The 16,741-nt window shown below is 36.6% G+C and overlaps 1 protein-coding gene across 6 annotated transcripts in view; it reads right to left on the bottom strand.

The window, feature by feature from the left end:
• Positions 1–16,741, bottom strand: part of pabpc4 (poly(A) binding protein, cytoplasmic 4 (inducible form)) — a 41,283-nt gene that overhangs the window by 22,576 nt on the left and 1,966 nt on the right. For 2 of the 6 annotated variants that reach the window (XR_010016172.1, XM_063033897.1), the window contains exons 2-5: positions 8,797–8,990; positions 8,227–8,342; positions 5,477–5,616; positions 3,671–3,765 (exon numbers count right to left, since the gene is read on the bottom strand). Coding sequence is in view for 4 of the 6 variants with exons in the window: in XM_063033897.1 (XP_062889967.1) it covers positions 3,671–3,765; positions 5,477–5,616; positions 8,227–8,342; positions 8,797–8,990 (545 nt within the window). In the remaining 2 variants the exon portion in view is untranslated. Of the gene's footprint in view, positions 1–3,670; positions 3,766–5,476; positions 5,617–8,226; positions 8,343–8,796; positions 8,991–9,428; positions 9,491–15,441; positions 15,622–16,741 lie in introns of all 6 variants that reach the window. The other 4 variants (XM_063033898.1, XM_063033900.1, XM_063033899.1 and 1 more) reach the window with 4 other exon arrangements.

The following is a 16,741-nucleotide window of genomic DNA, read 5'->3' on the forward strand; positions in this document are numbered from 1 at the left end:
AGATCTGAGTGTTCATCAGTCCACAGTAAGAGAAACTGTCTACAAATGGAAGAAACTCAGTACTGTTGCTTATCTCCCTAGGAGTGGACATCCTGCAAAGATCACACCAAGAGCAGAACAGGCAATGCTGAGGTTAAAGAACCTAAAGCAAAAGACCTGCAGAAATCTTCACAATTTGCTAGTGTCTGTTCATGTCCCCTATAAGAAAAACACCAAACAAGAATGGTTTCATACTCTCCGAAACAAACATTATTACACACCTCAAGTATGCAAAGTAACACCTGCATATTCTACAATGCTTCAGGGACAATGTTCTGTGGACAGATAACACGTAAGTTGAACTTTTTGGCAGAAATGCACACCGCACAGAACACCACCATTGAAACCTCATCCCAGCTGTGAAGCACGGTGGAAGCAGCATCCTGGTTTGGGGCTGCTTTGCTGTCTCAGCGCCTGGACAGTTTGCAATCATTGAGGGAACAATAAATTAAAAATTGTATCAAGACATTTTACAGGAGAATGTCAGGATAGAAGTCCGTCACCAGAAGCTTAATAGAAGTTGGATAATGCAACAAGACAATGATCGGAAAAACAAGAGTAAATCAACAACAGATTAGTTTAAAAAGAAGAATTTTTGTGTTTTAGAATTGCCAAGTCGAAGTCCTGATCGTAATCCTGTAGAACTGTTATGAAAGGACCTGAAGCAAGCAGTTCATACCAACATTCCAGAGTTGAAGCAGTTTTGTAAGGAGGAATGGCCTAAAATTCCTCCAATCCGATGCGCAGAACTGATCAACAGATGCTGGAAACATCAGTTGCAGTTATCGTTAAACTGAAAGCAAAGGTTCACAAAACTTTTTCCAACAAATACATGTAATATTGAATTACTTTTCCTCAATAAATGAGTATTATTTTTGGGTTATTTATTTAATTGGGTTCTCTATCCAGTTTTATGACTTGCATGAAGATCTAATCACATTTTAGGTCAGTTTATGCAGAAATAGAGAAAATTCTACAGGATTCACAATCTAGCACCACCATATATCAACAGTGCAATTAATGTGAAGGGCAATTAATCAACCATTGTTGGTTGTAACATTTGTAATAGTGAGATCGCCAGTCAAGCTTCATCACCAGAAATATGAGAACACAATCTTGCATGGCACATCAGTGCAGAATCTGTGACAGGTAAATAATCTTTCAGATAAAAAAAATCCAAAAATCTACCTACCACTTAAAAAGGTCTTCCAGCACAATTTGAACAATAGCTAGGAAGTTTACCCGGTGTTTTAAGCATCAATTTAACCACTAACCAAAACAAATGACTTATATTTTGTTCTAACTCCATACGTTGCAATGTAATAGTACTTATCGGACATGTCATTTCTAGAGAAAAAACAGTTACAATTATTATTCTCCGGATACGAACTAAAAGGACTACATTATGCAGATCATGCCAAGCAATTTCACCAAGTTCATTACATAAACCACTTGAAGGCAAATTTAAGACCACCTGGCAGAAAAAAAGTTCAACAGCAATTGGCCAATCAATGGAACAGGTTTTCTATGAAATGGAACGGGTATTGATTTATTAATATCTGAATTACACAGGATATCCCTCAGAAAATTAGCACCTTGGGTGCACATTGTTGGAATGGGAAACATCTAAAGTTTTCTCCTAATTTTATAACTTTTTAATGACTCTCATCATTCAATATCTCAAACAGCCTTGTATTATGTGACTACCAAAAATTTACTTGGTGAACCAGATGGAACCTGATTATTCTGAGTCTGTCATTTCTTAATTTCTATGACTGTACACTAACAACCGCATTAGCAATAAAGTGCTTGGAGAAATCAGGTGATTAAAACTTCATGTCATTATTCTACTTATCCAGCTCAATAATCGCAGATCTCGTTACTGTGTCTATTGACATTTAAAATATGTTAATGCACACAAACAAAAAAAAGGTTTGTTAATGATGAATCAATCTTTAAGGGAGAAGATGTATAAAGTTTAGGTTCGGGATGGGTTACAAACTGATAATGGAAGTACTTGAAAAATCACCCAGGTTGCTACAGGAAGGGAAAAATCATAAAGATTCTGCCACAACTTCTTGACTGTACAATTAATTGGAAATGTTACATTTCTGTTTATAAATTAAAAGACACGTGAGGATAAACCAAGTAACTAGAGATCAATCAGTTTAACCTTGGTTGGGGGAAGTTCAAAAAACAGTATCAGGGATAGAATAACCAGTCACTTTGACAAATGTGGGATAAAGCTCGCATGGTTTTGTTCAAAGCAAATCTAGTCTACGGTAACTTGATAGAGTAGGAGAAATCTCAGGTTTATAGAAGATCAACTTTGGGTGAAGAAGAGTGACATGAAGGGGGTAGGGAATGCAGGAAGTACTTAGTGTGCATTAAAACAGGGGTCCCCAACCTTTTTTGCACCACGGACCGGTTTAATATTGACAATATTCTTGCGGACCGGCTGACCGGATGTTCAAGTAAGGTTAAACTCCCCTCAACATGTCTTTTACAGTTAGGGTTGCCAACTTTCTCACTCCCAAATAAGGGACAAAAGTAGCAGTCAAATCCCAGGACACTTATGTTTACCCCGGGAAAGACTACCATAACCATGAAGCCTTGCGCAGGTGCCTGTGTGCGCATGCGTGAGTGACGTGTGCATGCGCGTACGTGTCTTTTTTTTTCCACAAATCTGTTTTGGCTTAATCTTCCCGACTACACTGTACATACATTACTTCTACTTTATATAGGCTGTGTATTTATCATATCATTCCTGCTCTTACTATATTTTAGTGTTATTTTAGGTTTTATGTGTTATTTGGTATGATTTGGTAGGTTATTCTTTGGGTCTAGGAACGCTCAAAAATTTTTCCCATATAAATTAATGGTATTTACTCCTTCACTTCACGCCATTTCGGCTTACAAACGGTTTCATAGCAACGCTCTACCTTATGGAGGGAAATATGGGACAAGGGCGGTCCAGTATGGGACAACCCAATTTAGCCCAGTATACGGGATGTCCCGGCAAATACGGAACAGTTGGCAACCCTATGTTCAAGTTCAACAGTGCGTGACAGGAAATGAGGAAAGCTGCAGCTGACTCGTATCGTTTCCTCACGGCCCAGTGGTTGGGGACTGCTGCATTAAAATATCCAGAATAATGCTTTTAGTTCAACAGCCATATAATATGAGCTTATCACAAACCATACACTGCCTCCCACCTTACCCACCATCATTGTAAAAGCAGAACACTCCATTAGGACAGTATACAGGGATAGTAAGATTTTGCAGAAAAGCGCTATAGGCTTTAGGGGAAAAAATATTGAATCAAAGAAAAGAAAAGCACCGTAAAAATGAAAAAAAAAACACAAATAAAAGTTCACTATATATATTCTAAGATTTTCTCAATTCATCTGTATCATAAAATATTTAATAAAACTATCAAAAATAGAATAAATATACTTAAATATTCTCAAATAAACTTTGAGAATTTGTGATAATCAATTTCTGTGTATAAATAATTTAATTTTTGACTTAAATTGATTTCTAAATAACTACACATTAAGTGCACGTCAAAAAAAGTTTGTATCCATGTCGGAACAAAAAGTAAAATGTTCCTGTGAATGACTATACACACCTTGGAGGCATCTTCATGTTTTTCATAGCTAACAAAGCCAAAACCCTTGCACTTTCCGTTTGGATCTGTCATGACTTTGACACTGAGAGTTTTGCCTAAGAGGGCAGAGAGAAACAGAGAAAGGACAGTTGAGCATCAGCAGATATAAAAATTAAGCAGCAAGTAGAAATAGTATTCCTTTACAGAAGCATACAAGTGCTTCCTTAAGGGCTAGGAAGAAATTTGCTCTGCTCACGCATTCTATTTTGCAGTATTTTTTTTCTCTTATGATGTAGGAGTGCACAAGGTTTGTACTCCTTACAAAGGACATTCAATTTTTTTTGAAATGCTCAAAATAAAAGCAGCATGAATTTCTATCACCTTAAAAAATTGAATGTGTTATCAAATGTAGGATACCTCTGTTATGGCAAATTTAAATGGGCTCTATTCATTTCAGTAATATATATAGAACACTTTTATAGTCATGACAACATAGAAAACAGAAGGAGCAGACTATTTGATATGTTGCACCTTCTTTGCCATTCAATAACATAATTGCCAATCTTTCACCTCAACACCATTTCCCTGCACTGATCCATACATCTCAATTCTCTGAATACTTCGAAATTTATCAACCCCTGTGTGTAGAGAATCAATATAATTGCTTTGATGGCAATAACATGATTGTGAAAGTCAACTGCTTTAATATTTCAAAGTACACTGAAAAACTGTAATATAATTGCATTTAAATTATATTTTAGAAAGATTTTTAAAATCTGCAAACACGAGGAAATCTGCAGATGTTGGAAATTCAAGCAACACACACAAAACGCTGATGGAACGCAGCAGGTTAGGCAGCATCTATAGGAAGAAGTACAGTCGTCGTTTCGGGCCGAGACCCTTCGTCAGGACCAACTGAAAGAAGAGATAGTAAGAGATTTGCAAGTGGGAGGGGGAGATCCGCAATGATAGGAAAAAACAGGAGAGGGAGGGATGAAGCTAAGAGCTGGAAAGTTGATTGGCAAAAGGGATACAAGGATGGAGAAGGGGAGCATCAGAGGAAGATGGAGAGCAGGCAAGGAGTTATTGTGAGGGTGGGGAGGGGGAAGGGAGGGAGGGGGGAGAAGGGGGAGAGAGAGAGATGGGGGGGAGAGAGGGAGAGAGAGAGAAATAAATAGATAGATAAAAATCTACCTTCACTTATTTTTCAGGTAAAGATATGAACAGTAAGAATGCCATAAGAGGAGCAAAATAAAGAAAATAATATTTGAGCTGAAAGGCAATCATATTTCACACTTCAAATTTGGAGCTATTACAGATATAAATAGAATATTTACTTTGCTCTCCATTTCCAGAAAAACTTACCATTCTCACTAAACTGTGGAGAGCATGGTTCCTATGGTGGGGAAGTCTACGATCAGGAGACACAGCCTCAGAATAGAAGGGCGTACTTTTAGAACAGAGATGAGGTGGTATTTTTTAAGCCAAAGAGTGGTGAATCTGTGGAATTCTTTGCCACAGGCTGCTGTGGAGGCCAGGTCATTGAGTACACTTAAGGCAGAGGTTGACAAATTCTTGATTAATCAGGGCATGAAAGGATACAGGGAGGAGGTAGAGAATTGGGACTGAGAGGAAAAATGGATTAGCCATGATGAAATGGCAGAGCATGAAAGAATAGTCAAGTACTATACTGAAATCTTTAGGTTTAAAGGAAATATGAACATAGTACCCACAATACAAACATCATAGAATGTTGTTGCCAGAATTCTCCTTCTCATACCCTAGAAAAGTATACTTTGAGCCACAGATCTGTCAGATTCCACTCACCAAATTTGTCAAACATTTCTTTGAGTCGTTCATCATCCATATCATCTCCAAAGTTCTTTATGTAAACATTAGTAAATTCTTTAGCCTTTGCCCCCAGTTCAGCCTCTCTCTCTTTACGAGACTTAAAACGGCCAACAAATCTAAATTAAACAATTGCGCAGTATTTAGTGACCCTCAAACATCATGCAAGTTCTATGATCCATTGAAAGTTAAAATGAAGTCACACTTCCGCTTTAGAAGTATTTATGTAATAATTACTAAGAATTTAATATGCAACATTTTAATAGGTTAAATCACAACAGAACTTCTTTGTAAATACTTCTCATTCTCCATGATAAAACACTTCTACATGTTTTTTCATGTAATCTATAAACTTTAATAACAGAACTAAACAGAGTCAGAAACAAACAGTTAAGATTAAAAATAAATGAGGGGCTAGTAGAATGGACATTTATACTTAGAGATACTTTCAGTTCAGAGTTGTCTGTCTTTATAACAGACAATTCAATATTAACAAACTCCACATATTCAGTAGGAACATCAAAACAATGAAGTATCTTACTGATGAAAAGGGCAAAATAAGAAATGTTTTTACATCTCTATTTTGTACCCCAAAAATAAATCCTACATGGCATGAATGGCTTGCTTTCTCCCAACAGCTTAGCAGACTCATGTATCACACATCGAGTATGGATATTTATGTCCCTAAAGCTGATCACATGACCTTAACTCAATTTCTTAATAAAATTATAATTTAAAAGCTTATTTGATTCTTCAGGTAATGCAAAGCAGCATGAAACACCAACACCTAGTTCTTGTCTGCAATCCCTCCAAAACATTCCAATACAATACTTAAAGTTGCAAGAAAAAGTTTGTGAACACTTTGCAATTACTTGGTTTTCTGCAACAATTACTCATAAAATGTGGTTTGATCTTCATCTAAGTCACAACAGTAGACAAACACAATCTGCCTAAACTAATAACACACACATAACTGTACTACTTCTATTCAATACCAAACACACCATTTAAACAATCACAGTCCAGGTTCATAAAAGTATGTGAACCCTGGAGTAATGCCTTCTACATAGCTATTTGGAGTCAGGCATTCCAATCAATGAGATGAGATTGGAGGTGCGGGTTGTACAGGTGGTTAAAAAAAAGACACACAAAGTCAAGTTACTGACAGAGCCTGCACTTTTCAAAAAAGATCTGTTAATGTGCATGGTGCCTTGACCAAAACAACTTTCAGAGGACCCTTTAAAGAATTGTAGAGATGCATGAAGCTGGAAAAGGCTGCAAGCATTTCTTTAGGCCTATTGTTCATCGGTCCACAGTTCATTGCCTATGAATGGAGGAATTTCAGTATTGCTACTGCTCTCCCTAGGAGCAGGCATTCTGCTAAGATCACACCAAGAGCACAATGTGCAATGCTGAAGGAGGTGAAAAAGAACCCAAGGGTAACAGCAAAAGACCCGCAGAAATCTCTACAGGTTGCTAAAGTCTCCATTCATGTGTCCACCACATGAAAAACACAGAACAAGAATGGTTTTCATGGAAGGACACCACAGACAAAACCACTGCTCTCCAAAACAAACATTGCTGCATGTCTCGAGTTTGCAAAAGACCACCTGGATGTTCCACAATGCTTCAGGAACAATGTTCTGTGGACAGATGAGAGAAAAGTTGAACATTTTGGCAGAAATGCGCACTGCTATGTTTGGAGGGAAAAGGACACTGAAAGCACCAACAGCAAAACCTCATCCCAATAGTAAGGCATGGTGTAAGGAGCATCATGGTTTGGGGCAGCTTGCAATCATTGAGAGAACAATGAATTCAAAACTGTATCAAAACAATTTACGGGAGAATGTCAGGGTAGCAGTCCATCATCTGAAGTATAATAGAAGTTGGATGACTCAACAAGACAATGATGAGAAACAAGAGAAAATCAACAACAAAACGGCTTAAAAAGGAAATTCATGTTTTGGTATGGCCAAGTCAGATTCCAGACTTTAACCCAATTGAGATGCTGTGGCATGACCTGAAGAGGGCTGTTCAAGCAAGGTATCCCAGAAACATTGATGAACTGGAAGTTTTGTATGGAGGATTGGTCTAAAATTCCTCCTCACCGTTGTCCATGTCTGATCAGCAGCTACAGGAAACGTTTGGCGGAGGTTATTGCTGCTAAAGGAGGTTCTGCCAGTTATTAAATATAAGGGTTCACATACTTTTTCCAGGCTAGTCTGCAAATGATTAAACAATGTGTTCAATAAAGACATGAAAGATACAATTGTTTGTGTGTTATTAGTTCAGGAAGATTGTGTTTGCCTATTATTGTGACATAGATGAAGATCAGACCATATTTCGTGAGTAATTAATGCAGAAAACCAGGTTCACGAACTTATTCTTGCAATTGTATTTCTACTTTTATGTCTTGAATGGACAAAAATAATATTTTATGGTGACTTTTTAACTTATCTCAGTTTACGAAATGCTAGACACAATTATCAAATAGGTACTAAGATCTAAGAGAATACCTTAAGCTGGGGGGATAAAACTTAAAAAAAACAAGAGTGGAATTAAAAAGATTACAGTAGGGAACAGAAGGGAAAAAAGCAACAAAAATAAACACTGAATGGACCAAATCAACACAATAAAATATTACGATATTTTTCAATTAATTTTCCAATTTTTGTTTGTCTAGATATGAAAACTATTAGTTGGCTTTTTAATGTTACTAGGGTACTCACACTTTCCGATCATTTAGCAACATGCCATTCATTTTCTCAATTGCTCGATCTGCAGCATCCTGAGTTTCAAAGTGAACAAAAGCATATCCCTTGGAACCATTTTCATCACATACCACCTGAAAAGGCAAAATACCAATGCCAAACACAAGAAATTCTGCCAATGCTAAAAATCCAAAGCAACACATACAAAATATTCTCTGGCTTACTAGAGGTTCTGTCCTTAATTGATGTGTTAAGTGCTTTGATGAAGTTTATCTGCTTTTGATGAATGAAAATTTTTCTTGCCGAGAATTATATGACATAGTGTGGATTTGTAGATTGATGTTTTCCCCACAGATTTCTTCTCATACTTAATTGACTGAACACCAAATAACAGGGATCTGGTAAAATACTGATACTAAGATCTAGTCCCTTGGTGTATTCCAGGGCAAAATTCTTCTAGACTGGTGAGGCTTTCTCACAATGTCACTAACCTTCTAAACAGACAAAGCTGCAAGGGTATTGAATCAGGGACGGATAAGAAAGCGAAAGATATAAGATTACATTTTACTGTCATGATAGCAAACCCACCTTACAAGACAAGATGTTTCCAAATGCAGAGAAGGTGTCGTACAGAGCCTTGTTGTCAATGGACTTGTCCAGATTTTTGATGAATACATTGCCAACTCCTGACTTTCTCAGAGATGGGTCACGCTGTGACCACATGATGCGGATTGGCCTCCCCTTGATGACATCAAAGTTCATGGTATCCAAGGCCCGTTCAGCTACAATAGGAAGAACACCTCAATAGTTTTCCAATCGAAGTTAAATTTAGCAGGGTCTCTCTTAAAATAGAAACTGGTTACACTGCTTAATAAAGTGCTGTGCTGCTCCCTCCATGACAAACTCCTTTCTCTTGATGGCTGAATGATCCTGCCCAGTAAGTGTATTTAAAGCATCTTACTGATAAACTACCATATTTCAATTGTGGAAGTCTCTCCTTCTCAGTAACTTTGAACAACATGCTCGCTATACAAGGGTACAAAAAACAGTAATATTTAGTCATGATCTGGACTAAAGAGAAGTTACAGGGTTCTCAGCAGACTAGTATCACTGAATGGTCCAAATTAAAATAATACAAAGAAGTGTTAAGATTTTATCTTTTTATGGTACAAGATTTCTTGACAAAGCCAGTACAGACATGGTAAGCAGAATAGCCTTACTTAATGCCATAACGATTCAATGAATCCCATCCTTGAGTCTTTATTCTTATTCTTGAAAATATCTACAGAAGGGATGGAATTACTGTTTAGACAAGAACTGATAATTATGATGAGTAATAAAGTAGAAATCAGAAGTTTTATTCTGTAACATACAGACCTTCTGCCTTTGTCAAATTAGTTGTCACATGAAATCTAAGAGAATGTTTAGAGAACATTATTAAAATGCAGAATAATATGTTAAGTTTCGTGAATATAAAACATTCATGATATTGGTCTTTCCTATACCATTTCACACCTAAAAATCAATATGGGAAGAAAAAAAATTTTTAAAGCCACATGGTGTAGGTCCGGTTCTACTATTCCATTGTAGAGTAAAATTTCAAAAGGAATCAGAACATTACATATTCCAAAAATATTTCATATAAATCACTTCATTGCTAATATTCATCTATGCTATTTGCAATATGTATGGCTGTTCCTGCAATCATCAAAGGTCAGTGAAATTCAGCAGAAGAAATATTTCCACACTTTGCTCAGCATAGTGGGGCAGAGACCTGGGCTCAATCCTGCCTTTGGGTATTGTTTCAACATTCTCTCTGTGAATACACAGAGGTTTCCTCCCAGGTGCTCCAGCCTCCTGTCCTGTGTGGGTTAAGGACTAAATGACCACTGTATATTGCCCATCATGTGCAGGTGAGCAGTAGAAATTTTAATAGGGATGGGGAGAGATGAGTAGAGTTGACGAGAATGTGGGGAAAATAAAAAAATTAAAAATAAGATTAGTGTAAACACATTTTAAATGGACACAGTAGGCAGAACTACTGTCTTTGTCTATGACACTATTATCCCAATACTCAGTAGAAGCCTCACAAATAAAGCTTAATGTGTATAAAAGTACATTAACCTTTATTTGTAAAAGCCTTTTCTCTTTTTGTACCAATTATTTATATATATATATATATATATGTTTTTGTGTGTGTGTGTGTGTATGTATATATATATATATATATATATATATATATATAAAAAAGCACATTAACCTTTATTTGTAAAAGCCTTTTCTCTTTTTGTACCAATTATTCATATATATATACAAACACACACACACTCACTTCTTACTGTAATTTACAGTTTTTATATATTATATGTACTGCTGCCACATAACAACAAATTTCATAACTATGCTAGTGGTATTAAATCTGATTTTGATTCTAATATTTATCAGCGATACCAAATAAATTTTCAATCAGTTCAGTGGAAAGCAGAATTAATAAAAATTACACTGGGAAATTTAATAATGTTTCAGAATCAGATTCATTATCACCGGCATGTGTCATGAAATTTGTTAACATAGCAGCAGCAGTACATTGCAATACATGATAATGTATAAAGAAAAAAAGAAAATAAGTCAATCAATTATAGTAAGTATATATATACACACACACACATATTTAATATATTAAAATAGCGCAAAAACAGAAAGAATATATATTAAAAAAGTGTAGTGGTGTTCATGGGTTCAATGTCCATTTAGGAATCATATGGCAGAGAGGAAGAAGCTGTTCCTGAATCGCTGTTTATGTCTGTCTTCATGCTTCAATACCTCCTTCCTGACAATAACAATGAGGAGAGGGCATACCATGAATGATGGGAGTCCCCAGTAATGGATGTTGCTTTCTGAGGCACCGCTCCTTAAATATGTCTTCCATACTACAGAGGCTGGTACCCAAGATGGAGTTGACTAACTTTACAACTTTCTGTAACTTCTTTCAGTCCTGTGCAATAGCATCCCCCTCCATACCAGACAGTGATGCAGCCTGTCGGAATGCTCTCCATGATATATCTGCAGAAGTTTGTGTACCAGTTGACAAACCAAATCTCTTTAAACTCCGAATGAAATTTAGCCTCTGTCTTGCATTCTTTATAACTGCATCGATATGTTGGGACCAGATTAGATCCTTAGAGATCTTAACACACAGGAACTTGAAGCTGTTCACTCTCTCCACTTCCAATCCCTCGATGAGGATTGGTTCATGTTCCCTTGTCTTACCCTTCCAGAAGTCCATAAACAGCTCTTTCATCTTACTGACACCGCAAGGTTGTTGCTCCAACACTCAACTAGCAGTACATCTCACTCCTGTACACCCTCTCATCTCCATCTGAGATTCTCCCCACAATGGCTGTATCGTCAGCAAATTTACAGATGCCATTTGAGCTATACCTAGCCACACAGTCATGGGCATAGAGGGAGTAGAGCAGTGAGCTAAGCACACACTCTTAGGGCACGCCAGTGTTGATCAGCGAGGAGATATTATCACCAATTAACATAGACTGTGATCTTCTGGTTAGGAAGTTAAGGATTCAATTGCAGAGGAAGGTAGAGCCCCAGGTTCTGTAGCTTATCAATCAGGACTGTGGGAATTATGGTGTTAAATGCAGAGCTATAGTCAATGAACAGCATCCTGACATAGGTGTTTGGATTGTCCAGGTGATCTAAGGCTGTGTGAAGAGCCACTGAGATTGTTTCAGCCATAGAACCTATTGTGGCAATAGGCAAATTGCAGTGGGTCCAGGTCCTTGCTGAGGCAGGAGTTCATTCCAGCCATGACCAACCTCTCAAAGCATTTCTTCACCGTAGATATGAGTGCTACTGGGCAATAGTCACTGAGGCAGCTCACATTACTCTTTAGGCACTGGTATAATCGTGGCCTTCTTGAAGCATCTTTTGGAACTTTCACCCATAGCAATGAGAGGTTGTAAATGTCCTTGAATACTCCCACCGGTTGGTTGACACAAGTTTTCAGAGCCTTACCAGGTACTCCATTGGAGCCTGCCTAGTAGTTTTTTGGGGATAGCAGCCTTCAAAGCAGGGTAAATAGAGCTGGTTTACATTTAATCATTCAAATCAGTGTTTTACTCATGTCTGTACATTGCTGCTCCCAGAAGCTCAGAGAAATGTTGTTGAGATTCATTGCCAGAGCGATCTTGCCAAGGTGCCCCACAATCAAAAGCAACTATGGAACATGCAGTCACAAATACAGTAATACTCTATCTGTAGAATGACATCAAATACTTTGCACTTTCACTCTTTCCAGATGTTAGGTAGAAACCAGTCACCTAATTTATACCTTCATATTTAATCAGAAACACCTTTCTGTAAAGGTTCCTAATTGAATAGGATTAGGTCACCAACTGGGAATTGATGCAATATTGCAAATGAATTGGCAACATAAGGAAACAGATTAGCCTTGACAATTTAAGATTGCAAAGAAAATACATTTCAGATTTGTTACAAGATCTATTAATTACAATGAAAATCAATCTAAGCAGATGAAAAATCATCTCTTCTAATCAAGTTCATTTATTGCTATCCTTGGTAACCACATCAATTTCAGCTAATAACTTTTAGATTTCCATGAAAATTTGCTTGCCATTGGCAAGAGAGAGGCAGAGATAAAAGGAGGCTTCCACTCCTTGAAAATGCTTCAATCAGACCCAGATGTCTTGCTTCCCTTCAACAAAAAAGACATAAAAAATCTCCTCATTCATTTATGCACGTGTGAGATGTAATAGTGATTATGCATTAGAATCTATATTCACAACTTTGCTTCACAAAAATCAATGCAACCTAATCTTGAAATCAAGAGCACAGTGCTGCTATAAATTATATGTGTAACACAAGCAATCAAGATGACTTTCTACTCAAATTTTGAATTCAAGTTTTTGACCCCTGAAATTTCTACACCTTGGAATTCTCATATTTAAAATCTACCAAATAACCATTAGCAGGTACATAATTTTCCTGCATGATAATCAGTACTATCCATCCCCTATCAAGTATTTTACAATTATGAAAGCAAAATCCTAAATGTTTATTCCTATTTGTGTGCATACCTCCCAAAACTTTGTTTCAGATAGCAACTTTCCATATTTCAGGAATTATCAGTCTTGTATTTTTCAGCAATTGAAAAGTCTTAATTAACTGTCATGTAACTTAGTAGATTTTCTGAAAGTTTTAGGGACATGTAAAGTTTATGCAGTATTTTACACACAATTAAAAGCCAGTGAAAGTTACAATGCCACATTACAGGATGATACACAGGCATTTTACAAAAGCACCATCAATAGGCCACATAACTTCTTTTGTACTTCATTGCCAGCTATTTTTAGCAAGTAGTCTTTTAAAGGCATGTGCTGGCTATAAAGCTGAATCAACATTACACAAGCCACATGGCATGAGCCTATCTCCTTTCCTGGGGTTTAACCAAAATAAAATCTCAATGTACAGATGACCAGTTCAGTAACTGGTTTTGAATCAGGGACACTTGGACATTTTGGCCTTTACAAGAGGCATTTACCTAAAGAAAATGACACTTTTTTTCTTAATGATTACAATATGTGGCTTTTAATTCTGTTCAATTTTTAAAATCCCTGCACACATACATTGAGTTTTTTTAAAGTGCCTATTAAAATTGCTACTTTTAATCAGCTTCTGACTTTCAAATTCAGTACACTAATTTATTTTTCTGGCACTTCGCTGATTCTTGAAACATTCTAAATTTGCACTTTCATTTTTAATGGTTCTGTGCAGGGAAACACATCAATCTTCTGAGTTTCAACTCCACCCTCAATCTTTATAACATTTTGCCTCAAAGATTTTAAGTGTATCACAACCATATTGTCAGAAAATGTTAGCTTACAGTTAAAATCAAATTGCAAACGAAACACTTTAAATCACTTCAAAGCCCAAGAACAACAGGTACATGGACATTTCACTACCTGCAAACTTCCAAGTCACACACCACCCTTACTTTATGAAAAATGCACTGCCCATCACTTATTTTACAATATTGAAACACTTGACCTGATGACATTACAGGAATACTTCACTGAGGACAGTAGCAATTCAAGTTGCTGGCTAATTGTTACTTTCTCAGGAATAATTGGGAATTATGATTATCATTCCCAGGAATGAAGTATAACATGGATTTAAAGATAATATTTCCAAAAAAAGTCATTTTATGAAACAGACTAGAAGTCATCTTACAGTGAATAAGATAAGAATTTACAATAACCACAACCCACCTGAACAAAAAAAACTTGACTAGCATATTTCATTTAACTAAATTTCTGATAATTACACTGTTTCCTGCTACTTTCTGCATATTCTTCCACTCCCTGATTATTTTTTTCTCATTTATGCATAAAGCCCAGATCCAGTTTCAACCACTCACTATATATTTAAACATTTTAATGCCAATGGGTCAAACTTATTTTTAATACCTACACAGCATAGTTTCATTTTACTGTGGCATGCCTAAATAGAAATGGCTTAATGATATTGAGAAGAACAAAGCAGGTTAACTGTAAGTGAAGGTACAAAGTCATAACCAAAGTCAACAATTAACTTTCTAATCCATCAGTAACACACCACATCAACCACAGTAAAAAGCCGGAGAATTTGACAGTAATTATAACTTGTGTAAAGGGACAAATTTTAAAGTTATCCTTTAGGTGTCCTTCAGTTTTATGATGAGTTGCTTGGTGTAATAAATTGATAGCAAGCATGTGCCACAATTGGGAAAACGAATGAAGCTAAAGTGATCAGACCAATGTTTAAACTGCTGTAATTCACCAACACTACCTCATTTGATTCTTATATGCACTGCTGTCACTACGATTGCATGAATGCAACAGTGACTTTAAAAATCTGTACGGTGGCACTTCCAAAATATTAGAAATATAATCTTCAATAATGTTAACAAAAATAGTGGTAAATGGCTTCCAAGCACACAATATCCTGCTGAATATCCGTGATGGCAACAGCATTCCCTTAAATAGCACTTGTCAGAAACAAATTTCATTAAAAAATACCTTGCATAAATCAAGTGACAAGAAAGTCTTCACTACAGGGGAAAAATTACGTGATACCAGAAGATTGAGGTTGAGCATATTAGAATAGTGCTTCATACTTCATTATGGAAAATGTGTAAATGTTTGAGTTGCTTCTTACCATGCGTGTAGATTGCTGGTGGTTGAACATTTAATTCTGATTAAGATAAAGGAGGATTCCGATTGGCTGAGAACTGTGGTTAAGCCCACGACAGTTGCACAGTTTCGCTCAGCATCAGAACCTTTCATTGTTTTGTGTTAGAGCTGGTGCTGTGATGTCAGGAGGATCACAGAACAACAACTGAAAAAGATTTTTTAAACATTTTAACAAACATTTAAACAAATAATCTGAGTGCAACAATGAAATCAGAAGGATATAGTTATCCACATTTCACCATAGTGGTCATTATTGTGTTGAAATTTGTAATGTTGATCAAGTTTAGTATCTTCTTTCACCCTATTATGTGGGCTAAACCTCAACGACAAAACTCAGTATCATTTAGATTTTCTTGTGGATGGAGGCTGATTCCTTCATAATTCACTATCAGAAAATAAGGTAGAATATGAAATGGCTGAATGTCATACTCCCTAAAATAAATGTAAATACATTAAACATGACTCACCCAGGAAAAAGGAGACATTTAAAGTGGATCACAGAATTAGTTTTTTTAAAAAAATAATATACTACAATCAATGTATAGTATGGACCGTTTATGTCACCAAAGGTCAAAATGTTTCCAAGCATTTAATGTAATATAGACAACCTGAAATGATTAACTAAACAACCAGTAAATTTGAGGATGCTATAATTAACCTCAATCTTATTTATGGGAGTTTAAACTTCTGATTGAAAAATGCACCAGAGACCTGCAAGCTTAATATCACAGCAGTAACCTAACCCCCAATGTTCATCAGCAACAAATCTCAGCCTATTCAATTAACACTGTTGCTTCTCAAGTCTAAACCTCTGTCCTCATTATGAGAGGTGGATATGGGCAAAGCCAGCCATCAAGGGCTCTAGTGAAGCTGTATAGAACAATTCCCTGTACAGTTGAACTTTGATGAACGCCAACCATACCAGTGACTTTGGACAACGGAGAAAGGAGATCATCAATGGCCCAAGTTCAAGTTCCATTAATATTGTCAAAAATTGGTCATTGTCATGGCAAAGAGACAAGAGAGTGAAGGGGGAGGAATAATGGTTCATGTAAACAAGGAGGTGTCAAAATAAGAGATTAAAAGATGGGTTGAGCAGTTTAGAGGAAAAGAGAGTGTAAGAGCAGGAGAGAAGGAGATTGTTGGCTGGTCAGGGAACAAAGCATCACGTGGGGATTTGAGCGAGCTGTTGGAATAGGGAATGGGGGGAACCTACAGGAGAACACAGCAAAAGGGAAGAGAGCAGAAAGAACACTCTCAATGCA

Source organism: Mobula hypostoma, chromosome 26 (assembly GCF_963921235.1).
Source record: "Mobula hypostoma chromosome 26, sMobHyp1.1, whole genome shotgun sequence".
Taxonomy (NCBI): domain Eukaryota; kingdom Metazoa; phylum Chordata; class Chondrichthyes; order Myliobatiformes; family Myliobatidae; genus Mobula; species Mobula hypostoma.